This window comes from Macaca fascicularis, chromosome 11, assembly GCF_037993035.2.
Source record: "Macaca fascicularis isolate 582-1 chromosome 11, T2T-MFA8v1.1".
Classification (NCBI taxonomy): domain Eukaryota; kingdom Metazoa; phylum Chordata; class Mammalia; order Primates; family Cercopithecidae; genus Macaca; species Macaca fascicularis.
Window position 1 is genome coordinate 23,692,962 of NC_088385.1, and position 15,056 is coordinate 23,708,017.

The window sequence follows — 15,056 nt, forward strand, 5'->3', positions numbered from 1 at the left end:
CCCTAGTGTGCCACCCTTCTCTTTTTTATTTTTTTGGAGATGGAGTCTCGCTCTGTCGCCCGGGCTGGAGTGCAGTGGCCGGATCGCAGCTCACTGCAACTCCGCCTTCCGGCTTCGCCACCCTTCTCTTAAAGAAATAAGAAAGGGTGAATTTGGTTGATATACACTGTATTCTATAAATAAAGACATATCAGAAAAACCATATTCATATAATGATAGCTTTTTTCTCTTCTTTTATTTCTAGGAGTCATAACCATTCCTACGATTGCAACTGGAATGTTTTTAGGAGGATATATCATTAAAAAATTCAAATTGTCTTTAGTTGGAATTGCCAAATTTTCACTTCTTACTTCGATAATATCCTTCTTGTTTCAACTTATTTATTTCCCTCTAATCTGTGAAAGCAAATCAGTTGCCGGCCTAACCTTGACCTATGATGGGTTTGTATATATTGCTATATAAATTGTGTGATATGTTAAGCATTGAATTAAAAGATTATGTGCAAGTAAAATAGGGTAGAAAACAATTGTAACTAAACTTTATTTTAATTGAGAGAAATTTCAATTTTCAAATTCTTAAAATGTTCATTTCTTAAGATGATAAAAATTTGTTTTATTCCTTAAGAAAAAGCTACATAGGTTGAAATAATAACACTTATAATTTATGGGTAATTAAAATGAGTGGTGGACACTTTTACCCCAGTTTTATAGATGTAAAAGTAAGATTTAGAGAAATACACACATTGTATGGCTAGCAATGTTAAGATTAAGACACAAATTTGAGATATTAGAGGTATCAGATGTCATTAAATCAAATTATTCATAATGTATTTTCTAAATTAACAATCTACTTATTTTTCTTAATTTAAATTATATACTCATTTGAAGATATTTCATAAATCCTCAATAATTATCATATCTTTACAAAACAAATAACTTGAAATCTTTAAGCTTAAACATTATACAAATAACATATTTTATAATTTTAGTCAAAATATAAAATTATATCTTATAATTTATAATTATATTATAAAGTAAATCAGTATAAACAATATTATAGTTTTATTCAAAAAATATACAGTTTTTTAAATCCTTTTTCAACTGATTCTATTATTTTTTATTCCTCAGAGGTTCAGCTTTAACCACATCGAATTCTTTTTTTATGTAGTTAAAATACAGATTGCAAAATTCAACAATGTTAACTAACATGCGTAGATTCAGAGAATTTTAAAGTAAGCTGAGAGGAACGTCAATCTAATGCCATTACCTCCCCGAAGAGAAAGTGAATCTCAGAAAAATGAAGTTACTTATCTAATGTAAAATTTCTTTGATAGAATGATAAAGACCTCTTGTCTAAGTCTTATCTAACCTCTTTTATTTCTTTTTTAAGTTTTACTTTTTCTAGGTCATAAGTCATGTCTTGGTAAAGAAGGAGAGTTAAAAGTCAATAAGCATTACAAAAATTGCCATTTTGACGTCAGCAAATCAGATTTCTCTGATTAAAGGAAAACCCCTTCTCTTATTTCTCTTCTTTTCCCCTTCTCTTCCTCCTCCTCTATTTCCCCTCTCCTTATCCCCTTGTCTCTCTCTTCTCTTCCTTCTCTACTTCCTCTTTCTCTTTTTTTCATATATTTCTATCATATATTTTCAGAAATAATTCAGTGGCATCTCATATAGATGTACCACTTTCTTATTGCAACTCAGAGTGCAATTGTGATGAAAGTCAATGGGAACCAGTCTGTGGGAACAATGGAATAACTTACCTGTCACCTTGTCTAGCAGGATGCAAATCCTTAAGTGGTATTAAGAAGTCTACAGTGAGTATTAGTTTTTGCTTTTTCTCCTCTCCTTAATTAAAATCACAGATTTAATAATTACTTATCAAATCTTCCTGTAACTAAGGTCTCCAATAAAAAGATAAAAGAAAAAGATTCCAGTGTTATCTGTCCTCATGATAGCTGTGAATTATAAACAAAGCTTCATATAAAACTCTGCTTAGGACACAATCAGACTTCTCTGTTACTTGATTTCTAATTAGAGATTACCCACTTTTTGTTTTTGAGATTTTAAGAATATGACCTGTTAGAATTTGAATGCATTTAGGGTATCTAAGAAGTCTCTCATTTGACTAAAGCACATGATTTTTATTAATTTGGAATCACTTTACCCTTTGGAAGTTAGGGGAAAGTTCAGAATTAGCCAGTTGTCAGCATTACCCACTTTATGAGGACAACGATCTATTTGCATTTTAATATATACAAATCCTGATAAGTTTAGCTAGGGACTCACTGTGGCCTTGGACTTTCTAAGAAATTAATCAAGGCTTCATGTTTACACGATTTCCCTATTCTTGATTTCCTATTTTGATGTTCCCAAAGCTGGCACTTCTTTTACTCAGTATAATTTAGTATCCTGCTCACTGATTGCCAACATATCCGTTGGAAATTCCATTTCTGTCTTAACTCAAAGGCGCTTTTTTTTTTTCCATGTGACACATGGATTTTTCCCAATATCCTGGGTAACTCCCAGTGATTGGAAATTAGGTATGCTGTTCCCCATACCTACAATCAATTCAACATCTCACAAAGTTGCATAACTGTTTTTCAGGCCCTTTCCCTATTACCAACATTAGCAACATAGTCAGCTGTGATTATGACTCTCTACCACACTCTTCCATGCTTCAATTCTAAACATTTTCTATCTTTCCCTTGCCCAATGTCCTACCAATTAAATGGCATGGAGAAATTTGAAGAATAAAGCATCCTAGTTTCCTTGAAGATAGGCTACAACTTTAATAAACTTGCACATATGTGGCCCAAAGACTATACTTAAAAGCTCACATCTCATATTCATCAGTTATAGTACCTTTCAGTAAGGGTGCCCCATTTAATCCCTGGTCGCACGTTGTCCAGTAGTGAAGACCTGAAAGATACATGATGTTAGTATCCTAAAGAGAGCTCTGTCTATGTGGAGACATCATCTTAATAGTGACAATGGCTATACCGTGGGGGGGCTACTGCAAAGTTCCTTTACTAAATCCTCAGTAAAATTGTTAAAATAATGCTCTCTGTATCAAAGTTTGGTTTCATTGGCCAATGTGCTTGCTCCATAAAAGATTCCTCCATATTATTCCTATTGAAAAAAAAAAAAAAGGTAAAAGGAATTTTTCTTGAACCATACAAGTATGGATTTAAATTCTTTTTTTCTTTTTCTTCTTCTTTCCCTTTTTTTTTTTTTTTTTTTTTGAAATGGAGTCTCGCCTTGTCATCCAGGCTGGAGTGCAATGGCATGGTCTCGGCTCACTGCAACCTCCACCTCCTGGGTTTAAGTGATTCTCCTGCCTCAGCCTCCCAAGTAGCTGGGATTACAGGTGTGCACCACCACATCTGGCTAATTTTTTTGTATCTTTAGTAGAGACAGGGTTTCACCATGTTGACCAGACTGGTCTCTTAACTCTTGACCTCATGATCCGCCTGCCTCAGCCTCCCAAAGTGCTGGGATTACAGGTGTGAGTGACTGCACCCGGTCAATTCTTTTACAAGTTCTCCTTCAGTAAATAGTCTTTAGCAGTAGTAGGTTCAAGATGAACTTAAATCTTTAGTGTAGAATCAGAGCAGAATTTATTAAAGCCACCTAACAACATACACTGCCTACCTGATGAAATCTCTAAAATCACTTGTTCCTAATATTCCTGTTCTATATACTCTAACCATTAGCCAGGACATTCTTTCATGTTAAATCTTTCTAGTAATAATATAATATATTTTATTACCTGTCATTATGGTCTTGAATGTTGCTTTTGCCTTCTTAAGTAGAATTCTGGCACCCGTGCCTGGCTCTATTTCCCCTGCACTCTGTCCCATTTTCATGAGTGGCTAGATTTTGTCCCTTTTCAAACTGCTATATTTTCTGGATTATTTGGTAGTTCTTTCCCGGAGTAAGTCACTAATACTTAGAACCTGTCAAAGAGAGTAAGAATGTGTATTTTAGAAGGTAAATATGGGTGGAAGAGAAATATTTTAAACACTGTATATTAATGAAAAAATTATATACAGAATTTCATACACTAATTTCTTAACTTCCTAAATTCGGGAAGCTATTTTGCCTTTCAGTATTAAGCAACTATATTTTTATAACATTTTTTAAACTGTAAATATTTTAGTTTGAGACTTCCTTAAATATAATGGAATGTATTCATAGCCCTGTTGTATTTGGCAAATGTGTTTGGTAATATTTCAAAAACTATTTTTAGGTGTTTTATAACTGTAGCTGTGTGGAAGTAACTGGTCTCCAGAACAGAAATTACTCAGCGCACTTGGGTGAATGCCCAAGAGATGATGCGTGTACAAGGAAATTTTACATCTATGTTGCAATTCAAGTCATAAACTCTTTGTTCTCTGCAACAGGAGGTACCGTATGTATCTTGCTGATTGTGAAGTAAGTATGACGCTTTGAAACATTGTCATATATATTAGACTAAAACACACCTAATGATAGGCATATTTTTACGTATTTTGCGCTCAAATTCATATTTTGTCAATTTTTAATTCTTTGAGAATGCATTTTCTTAGAATTATTTTGATCTTTCAATGCCATCATTAATAATTTTTGTTTCCAATACTTCCATTGTCAAATCTAGGCTCTATACTTTCTTCTCTTAATAAAAATCTTAAGGCACACACTGATTGACAATTGTCTCGATAGTAGAAGGATCTTTGTGTGATTGTAAAAGAACTTTTAATTTTGAGTTGCGTTGCATCCTAATGAGCCAGTTAGAGTAAATCATCTGTTGATTTCATTGAAGAAAACATTTAGCAACCAGGTATAAATATAAACTTCAATTTGTAATGAAATTCTAATGCTTTCAGTTCACCCACAGCATGGCTGTTGACCTGGTATCTCACAATACCCTTGTAGACATAAGAAAAATATGTGTAAATAATTCATTCCTTTTTTCACTTATTAGACAATTTTTTAGACAGGATATGATGAATATTTCTTAGTAAGTAAAACCAATAAGGTACCTGTTGTCTCACAGCTTAGAAAATGACAAGACTGATGTGAGACAAATAAGTATAAAAATAAACACATAATTACACATTGCTCTTTGTCTTAATAAGGGAAAAGACTTCCAATTAAAGGAATAAAAAGAGACATTAAATTTAGGATTAAAGTAAGGGGATGTGACGGGAAAGATTCACAGAGTACATCTCAAAAGAAGTGACATTCTATCTAAGGAGGTAAAGAAAAAGCCAAATGAAGGGCTTTCAGGGAGAGGGTCTAGGTCTTCTTTCCTTAAGACAGGAAAGAGCTAGAATTTTTGAGGAATGAAAAGAAGCCAGTTTATAGGAACACACTGAGTGAGAGGGTATGGCAGATGATGTTTGGAGAGTTAGCCGGGAAGCAGATAATGTGTGCCCTACTGGCCAGGATAAGCACTCAATCACCGAAAACTGGAAACATGTAAAGACATGCATGTAGATCTTAAAAATATACGTGATAAGTAGAGTGACCTGGGGTAACATTTAATTGTACTTTTAAAACCTACTAGTTGATCATACGTTCACGGCCAGTCAACAGCACGACATGGTAGGAAAAAAAAAAGTAGGCCGGGCACGGTGACTCACGCCTGTAATCCCAGTACTTTGGGAGGCCGAGGCAGGTGGATCACGAGGTCAGGAGATCGAGACCATCCTGGCTAACACAGTGAAACCCCGTCTCTACTAAAAATACAAAAAAAAAATTAGCCGGGCGTGGTGGTGGGCGCCTGTAGTCCCAGCTACTCGAGAGGCTGAGGCAGGAGAATGGTGAGAACTTGGGAGGCGGAGCTTGCAGTGAGCTGAGATCGCGCCACTGCACTCCAGCCTGGGCCACAGAGCCAGACTCCGTCTCAAAAAAAAAAAAGCAACCAACAATGTGTTTTAACTTTTGTTAACATGAATATAAACCTGTAAACTAAGTAAGTTTGCAGTTGTTATATTTTCACCCTGCCTGCAAATTTTATTAAAATCCGTACCGTAAATATTCCATAAGTATAGCTTCATCTTAATATAAAATGTCTATTCAGAAGAAGCCTTCTATATTTCCAAATTACAAATTCATTAACTTATAAAAATTCACCTCAAAATTTCATACTAGTTTACATCTCAGCATGTTTTAGCTTCTTAATTGAAACCTTTTCATGAGAAAAGGAGAATTTTAAAAACATTGTTCCATTCTTGAATATAGTTATGCTTTATCCGATTAAAAAGTGATTAAATCAACATTACCACTTATCAAAGCATTTATTAATTTCTCACCAGCCTTTGATTTCCTTTGTATTTATTTATTTTTTTTAAGAAAAGTTTTCTAAAGCTGACTAGAGAATGAAAATATAAACTTCATTTTATTAAGGCTATTGCTAAAACTAGACTGAGCAGGAGTGTAAACATTTACTCATCCAGTACATATTCATTATGTGTGTCAGCCACAGATCCATGCACTGAAGATGCAAATGTGAATGAAAATGATAAAACTTCATTAGCATCCAGTGGGGATAGGGAATGGAGAGTGAATGTATACAGAAGAACTAATAAACAAATAAGCAAGTAAATATGTAAACCAGGGTAAATGTGAAGCACTAGAAAGAAAAATAAATCAGAGTCAGAAGATAGAAAAAGTGGGGTAGGTAAGAGACACTAGTTCAGATATTGTGCATTGAAAGTTATATGACAAGAGACCTAAATGAAGACATGAAGAGAGAAGCTACAAGCCATGCTAAATGAGGACAGGAAAGGAACAAGCTAGGCAAAGTAGAGCAAAGACAAAGGCCCTTGTGTGGAGCATACTTGATACATACAAGTTAGAAAAAAGTGTGTGAGGAAGAGAGAGGTATGAAGTACAATGACAGAGCTAGCGTGGTCCAGATTATATTGTTCAGAGGAAAGGCTTTGGAGCTTATTCTAAGTGTGTTCAGAAGCCCCAGAGGGTTTAAGCATTAGTGTTACCTAATGCTTATGGCTTACCTAATGAGAATATCACTCTGACTGTGCATGGCATGTGTTTTTGGAAGACAAGAATGAAATCAGGGAAAACAGAAGGCTATGATCATTCTTCACGATGAGGTATTATTGAGCATGGTTATGATAAAGGAAGTGGGAAGATATTTGTGCTTCATTCTTTGTTTTGTTTCATTTTCTAAGGCAAAGCCAATACGATTTGCTTGTTGATTGAATGTGGCATGTGAGAAAGATAATTTAAGGACGATCCCAAGGTTCTGGCTTGAGCTCTGGAAAGATGGTGACACTATTGAACAAAAGGGGAAATACAAAGGAAGGGTAGTTTGGAGGAAGTGTAAAAGCAAGATTTCTTATATCCCTGTAAAACTGAGCTGCCTGTTAGGTATCTACCAACAATGAATATGTAGAATCTACCATTTAGGAAAATCATTAAAGCCATAGACACAAATCTTAGAGTTTGCAACATAAACAGATGCTATTTAAATCCAGTGGCATAGTGAGATGTTCTAGGGCCTGGGTACAGATAGAAACTGCATCCTAGGAACAGCAACAGGCCCTCTAACTTTAGAGATTAATAATAGAAGGAGAAGACACTGAAGGAAACTGAGGAGGTCCCATAAGTTATGAGGAAAACTGGGAAAGGATCATGTCCTTGAAGCACAGTGAAGAATATATGAAGAAGTAATGAATAAAGAAACTATGTCAAGGCCTGCTGAGAGTTCATAGGAGTTAGGGACTAGAAAGTAACCATTGGATTTCATCATATGCTCATCACTGTTAACCTAAACAAAACTAGTGCATGAAGATGGGAGGTGAAACAAAAAGGTGGTTTTGGTTGTTTTAAATTTTTTCATTTTTATGGATTTAGAGATACAAGTACAGTTGTGAAACATGGATTATATGAGGCAGTGGTAAAGTCCGGGGTTTAATGTTCCCATCACCTGAATAGTGTACTTTATATTCAGTAGGTAGTATTTCTTCCCTCCCACTCCCTTCCAACCTCCCACACTTTAGAGTCTCCAATGTCTGTTATTCCACTCTGTACATCCTTGTGTGCCCATTGTTTAGCTCCCACATCAAAGAAAGTACATGCATTTTTTACTTTCTGTCTCTGATTTATTTCACTCAGGATAATGGCATCCATTTCTATCCACGTTGCTATAAAAAGACATGATTTCATTTTTTTTTAATTGCTGACTAGTATCCCATAGTATATACATATATACCAATGTTTTAATCTAATTATCAGTGAATGGAAATTTAGTGATTAGTGATTCCATGACTTTGCTTTGTCACTAGTGCTGTGATAAGCATACAAGTCAGGAGGTGTCTTTTTAATAAAATGATTTCTTTGTCTTTAGGTAGACACCCTGTGGTGGGATTGCTGGATTAAATGATAGTTCAATTTTTAGGTCATCAGGAAATCTCTGTACTGTTTTCCATAGAGGTTATACTAATTAACATTCTCACCAACAGTGTATAAGCATTCACTTTTCTTCTCATCTTCACCAACATCTCTTGACTTTCGACTTTGTATTAATAGCTATCCTGATGAGTATAAGATGATATCTCATTATGGTTTTAATTTTCATTTCTCTGATGATTAGTGATGTTGGGCATTTTTATATATTTATTGGCCATTTGTATGTCTTCTTTTGAAAAATGTCTATTTATATCCTTTACCCACTTTTTAATGAGATTTTTTTTCTTTTTTTTTTTTTTTCATTGAGTTGTTTGAGTTCCTGGTAGATTTTGGATATTAACCCTTTTTCAGGTGCATTGTTTGTAAATATTTTCTCCCATTCTGTGGGTTGTCTGTGTACTCTGTTGATTATTACTCTTTTTTACTGAACAAAAATTTTGTAGTTTAAGTAAGTTCCATTGATATATTATTTTGTTGCATTTCCTTTTAAGGATGTAGTCATAAATTCTTTGCCTAGACCATTGTCCATAAAAGTTTTTCCTAGGTTTTCCCCCAGGATTTTTATAGTTTCAGGCCTTACAATTAAGTCTTTAAACTATCTTTTTTTTTTTTTTTTTTTTTTTTTTTTTGAGATGGAGTCTGCTCTGTTGCCCAGGCTGGAGTGCAGTGATGCGATCTCGGCTCACTGCAACTCTGCCTCCTGGGTTCACACCATTCTCCTGCCTTAGCCTCCCGAGTAGCTGGGACTACAGGTACCTGCCATCATGCCTGGCTAATTTTTTCCATTTTTAGTGGAGATGGGGTTTCACCATGTTATCCAGGATGGTCTCGATCTCCTGACCTCGCAATCCACCTGCCTCAGCCTCCCAAAGTGCTGGGATTTTTAATCCATTTTGAGTTAATTTTTATATATGATGAGAGATATGGGTTCAATTTTATGTCTGTATATATGGTTCTCCAATTTTCCCAGCACCATTTCCTCACTGTATATATATTTGTTACTTTGTCAAAAATCAGTATGTTGTAGATATGTGACTTTATTTCTGGCTTCTCTATTCTGTTCCATTGATCTATGTGTCTATTTTTATACTAATACCATTTTATTTTGGCTTATAGACTTGTAGTATAATTTGAAATCAGGTAATGTGACAACTTCAGCTTTATTTTTTTGCTTAGGATGAATTTGCTAGTCAGACTCTTTTGATTCCATATGAATTTTAGGATTTACATAGGTAATTTAATATAATTGTATTGAATCTGTAGATTGCTTTGGGCTGGATAGTCATTTTACACAATATTTATTATTCCAATTCATGAACATGAGATGTTTTTCTATTTTTTAATGCCATATATAACTTTTTTCATCAGTGTTTTGTAGTTCTCCTCATAAAGACTTTTTTACCTATTATTTTAAATGTTTTCCCATTTTTTGTATCTATTGTAAATGGGATTCAGTTGTTGATTTGGTTTTGAGCTTGATCATTACTGGTGCATGGAAATGCTACTGATTTTTGTACATCGGTTTTGTACCCTGAAACTTTACTGAAGTAGTTTATCAAGTCTAAGAGACTTTCAGAGGAGTTTTAGGGTTTTCTAAGTGTAAGATTATATCATAAGTGAACAGGAATAATTCAAATTCTTCTTTTCCCATTTGGAGACCTTTTATTCCTTTGTCTTGCCTTATTGCTCCTGATAGGACTTCCAATACTGTGTTGAATAGGAGTGGTGAAAATGGGCATCCTCATCTTGGATCCATTCTTAGAAGTAATGCTTACAATTTTCCCCCATTTGGTATGTTATTGATGGTGGTTTGTCATATATATGATTTTTATTATTTTAAAGTATTTTTCTTCTATGCCTAGTTTGGTAAGTGTTTTTATCATAAGGGGATGCTGGATTTTATCAAATTTTTTTCCTGCATCAATTGATTTTATCATATGTTTTTTGAAAAAAGAAATTTCTGTTAATTTTGTAAATCACATTTTTTGATTCACATATATTGAACCATCCTTGCATTTCAGGAAAAAGTCCACTTTTCATTATGATGAACATTTTGATGTGCTGCTGAATTTTATTTTCCAGAGTTTTTTGTTTTTTTTTTTTTTTGTTTTGTGTTTTGAGGGTATTTGGATCTATGTTCATCAGGGATATTGATGTGTAGTTTTCTCTTTTATTTTTCATGTACTTGCCTGCCTTTGGTATCAGCATGATGCTGACTTCATAGGATTAGTTGAAGAGGATTCCTTCCCCCTTGATTTTTTGAAATAGTTTTAGTAGAATTGGTATTATTTCTTCCTTTTTGGTCTTGCAGAATCTGGCAATAATTTTCTCTGGTCCTGCACTTTTTGTTGTTGTTGTAAGGAGATTTTTTTTTTTATTATTACTAATTCAATTTAATTACTCATTATTGGTCTGTTAAGGATTTCTATTTCTTCCTGGTTCAAACTTGTGAAGTTGTATATTTCCAGGAATTTATCAGTTTTCTCTAGGTTTTCTGGTGTGTGTATGTACAGATGGCCATAGTAGTCTCTGATGATATTTTATATTTCTGTGGTAATAGTTTTAATGACACCATTAATATTTCTGATTGTACTTATTTGAATCTTCTTTCTTTTTTTGGTTAATCTACTAGTAGTCTGTCTATCTTACTTATATTTTCAAATAACAACTTTTTATTTCACAGATCCTTTGCATTTTTTTTTGCCCAAATTTCAGTTAGATTTGTTCTTTAATATTTACTATATTCTGCTAGCTTGGGGTGCAGTTTATTCTTGTTTTACTAGTTCTGTGAGGCATGACATTTGATTGTTATTTTGATATCTTTCTATCTTTTTGTTGTAGGCATTTAATTCTAAAAACTTCCCTGTTGGCATTGACTTGTTGTATCTCAGAGGTTTTGGTATGTTGTTTCTTTATTTTCATTTATTTCAATTTCTTAATTTTGTTTGTTTTTTTGAGACAGAATCTCACTCTGTCACTCAGGATGGAGTGAAATGGTGTAATCTTGGCTCACTGCCACCTCTACCTCTTGGGTTCAAGCAATTCTCCTGCCTCAGTCTCTTTAGCAGCTGGGATTAAAGACATGTGCCACCACATCCAGCTAATTTTTTTCATTTGTAGTAGAGATGGGGTTTCACCATTTTAGCCACGCTGGTCTCAAACTCCTGACCTTAAGTGAGCCACTACACCCAGCGTCATTTCAATTTTTTTTAAAGAAATTCTGCCTTGCTTTCATCATTGACCAAATAATTGTTCAGGAACAGGTTATTTAATCTTCATGTATTTCTATAGTGTTGAGAATTCTTCTAGGAACTAATTTCTATCTTTATTCCACTGTATATTCCACTGTATTCTGAAATGGAACTTGATATTATTTTGATTTAAAAAAAATCATTGAGTATTGCCTTTAGGCATGGTATATGGTTAATTTTTGAAAATGTTTCATGTGTGCATGAGAAGAATGTATATTCTGAGGTGGTAGGGTAAAATGTTCTGTAAATGTTTGTCAGGTCCATTGGGTCTAATGTCCATTGTAAAAGTTTCTTTGTTGATTTTTGGCTGCCATTATCTGCCTAATGTTGTCAGTGGGTTATTAGAAGACCCCACTAATATTGTATTGCTATCTATTTTGTTTTCCTTAGGTCCAGTAGTGTTTGTTTTATGAATTAGGGTGCTCCAGTGTTGGGTGCATATGTTTCAAATTGTCATATCTTCTTAACTGATCCTTTATTATAGTAACCTTCTTTGTCATTATTTATGGTTTTTGGTTTGATATTTGTTTTATCTAATCCAAGTATAACTACTTCTGGTCAGATTTGGTTTGTATTTTCATAGAATATCTTCTTGCACCCCTTTGCTTTGAGTCTGAAAAGGTCTTTACAAGTTACTTGAGTTAGGTGGGTTTCTTGTATGTAGCATATAGTTGACTTTTTAAAAATTCATTCTGCTAGACTATATTTTTTAAGAGGAGTGTTCAGTCTATTTATATTTAAGGTCAGTATTAATTTTTGAGGGTTGTTTCTGTAATATTGTGAATTATTTCTTAATTTGCTTTGCAGTCTCAATTAGGTAATTTTAAAATGAGATCTGTAAGGTTTATACTTTGTATGTTTCCATAATGATAAGTATTGCTCTTTTATTTCTATATGTTAGAACTCCTTCAAGTCTTTCTTGTAGAGTCAGTCTGTTTGTGACAAATTCCCTTAGTGTTTGCTTATTTGGGAAGTACTGTTTTTCTTCTTGAATTATGAGTCTTAGTTGAGCAGGATACAAAATTCTTGGTTGTCATTTTTTTTTTTTTCTTTAAGAGACTGATAATAAGACCCTAATTTCTTTTGGCTTGTAAGATTCCTGATGAGAAGTCTGCTGTTAGTCTAATGGGATTCTCTTAACAGGTAATTAGATAATTCTCTATTGCCATGTTTAAGATTTTTAAATTTATGTTGACTTTTAGTAGTCTGATGACTGTATGTCTTGTGCAGGTTATTCTTGCAATGCATCTCTCAGGAATCACCTGAGCTTTTTATATTTGGATGTCTAGATCTGTAGTAAGTCAGGGAAGTTTTTCTGAGTTATTCTTTCAAACAAGTTTCCCACACTTTTACTTTTTCTTCTCCCTCTTGAACATCCATGATTCATAAATTTGGATGTAATACATAATCCCATATATCTTGAAGGCTCTGTTAGGTTTTTCAATTCATTTTTCTATGTATTCTTCCTACCGAGTTTATTTGAAAGACCTGTCTTCTAGCTCTGAAATTGTTTATTCTGCTTGGTCTGGCCTATTCTTAAAGCTTTCAAAGGTACTTTGCAGTCCCTTCAATACATTTTTTTATTTTCAGAAGTTGTATCTACTTTTCTTAGTAAAATCTATCTCTTCTTTTATACCCTGTATTATGTTTCTCATTTATTTTTGATAATTTTTAACTTTCTTTTGGATCTCAAGCTTTACATAATCCCATATTACTTGAAGTTCTTATTTCATAAAGACTTCTTTAGAATCAATATTTTGGATTCTTTATCAACATATCAGAGATTTTATTTAGGTTTGGATTCATTGCTCAAGAGTCACTGTGGTCCTTTGGACCTTTAACATTCTACCTTCTTTATACTTAAAGAATTCTTTCTCTGGTTCTTTCTAACTTAGATAAGCTATCTCTCCTTATTTTGAATTTATTTTGTTTGAATTCATTTTTTTCCATTTGAAAATGTGGCTATAATGTGTGTTGTGTAGGATCTAACAGGCTATATTGAAGAGGATCAAGAGAAAATTCTAGAAAGGGAAGTGCAACAGTCAGCACGGAAAGTTATTTTCAGGAGTAGTGTTATAAAAGAAGCTGACAAAAGGTGTGGTTGTTAGCAAAGTTGTGGGGTAAAATTTCTGTTTATGTTCAATTCTAGACATAATAGCATGCTGACATACTGATGAGAATCATCAGTAGAGATGAAGGAAACTGACAATGCAGAAAAGAGGGAAAGCAATTACAGAGGAAGGTGAAAAGAGATTAACCAAGATACAGAGTTTTTCTTTGTACAAAAGGGGAAATTGTCTATGTGGGTAAAAGACAGGTAAATGTGTACCTGTAGTGATGAAGAATATTGAACTTTTTTCTGCTGTTTCTACTTTCTTTGTTATAAAAAAGGAATGTAATCAGATGAGAAAGAGGAGGAAGAAAAGAAAGAGTCTTTAGATCAGAAAATGTGAACTAGAAATCTTGAAGATTAAAGAAACATACTGACAGGGAAAATGGACTAGTAGGCTATTGGACAATTGCCCTGGAGGCCTCCTGAAGGTCTGTGCCTATGAATTTAAAGTGAACACGGTCAGATGTGTGAATTATTTCCTTCAGGGATGAAACTCTTTGTATATAGGTTCAGAGAAGGCAGAGGATTCGATGAAAGCATTTTTACTTGTCTAGTACAGTAAAGGATGAGATGAACAAAAATGTACAGAATATATGCAGAAGAATGATTTATAACATGATTATAAACATCATGATGAGAAAGGAAGTGAAGTGGTAAAACTAGAGATGGCCTGTGAAGAGATCAGGGGAATCATAGCCTAAAGAGCTAGGGCTACAGCTTCTTGTAACAGATACGTGAAAGGGAGTAAATTTAAAATGTAGGAGGTGGTTATAAGGACTAGGATGGCCAAAATGGAGAATTTTAAAAATGGATACTGATGAACTGACTGTGGGTGGAAGAAATAAGACTTTCCAGAAAAGTGACCAAGAAACTGAAAGGCCATACCATTGGGAGCATAATCTATATCATCTATATTTCCTAAAATAACTAGGAAAAACGACAGAAATAATTTTCACAAAAATTACAGGGAGTCTAGAATGAAAATTGTCAAGAAATGATGAGAGTTGTGATGTGCCAGTCTATAGTTAACTTCAACAAGGAGGTTAGAGAATAGTATGGTAAGGTGGTGCACCTCTTCCTGGAACCTAGAGGTCTTTCAGAGGAAAGACTCAGATCTGGAAGTGGTAAAAATGAAAGATCAATAAGAACTTCTACATCTCAGGCCCATTGATATGGAGGTTGTGGAAGGAAAACAGTCCTACATGAGAGAGTTACATGGAGCGTCATTGGGAGTAAACCAGGCTTTGTTTAGAACAAGAAAGTGAAAGGGCT

At 34.0% G+C, this 15,056-nt stretch overlaps 1 protein-coding gene across 2 annotated transcripts in view; it reads left to right on the forward strand.

The window, feature by feature from the left end:
• Nucleotides 1-15,056, forward strand: part of SLCO1B3 (solute carrier organic anion transporter family member 1B3) — a 91,560-nt gene that overhangs the window by 52,944 nt on the left and 23,560 nt on the right. For both annotated transcript variants that reach the window (XM_015430175.4, XM_074006352.1), the window contains 3 exons: nucleotides 245-440; nucleotides 1,651-1,816; nucleotides 4,252-4,436. In XM_015430175.4, coding sequence (XP_015285661.3) covers nucleotides 245-440; nucleotides 1,651-1,816; nucleotides 4,252-4,436 — 547 coding nt within the window. The remainder of the gene's footprint in view (nucleotides 1-244; nucleotides 441-1,650; nucleotides 1,817-4,251; nucleotides 4,437-15,056) is intronic.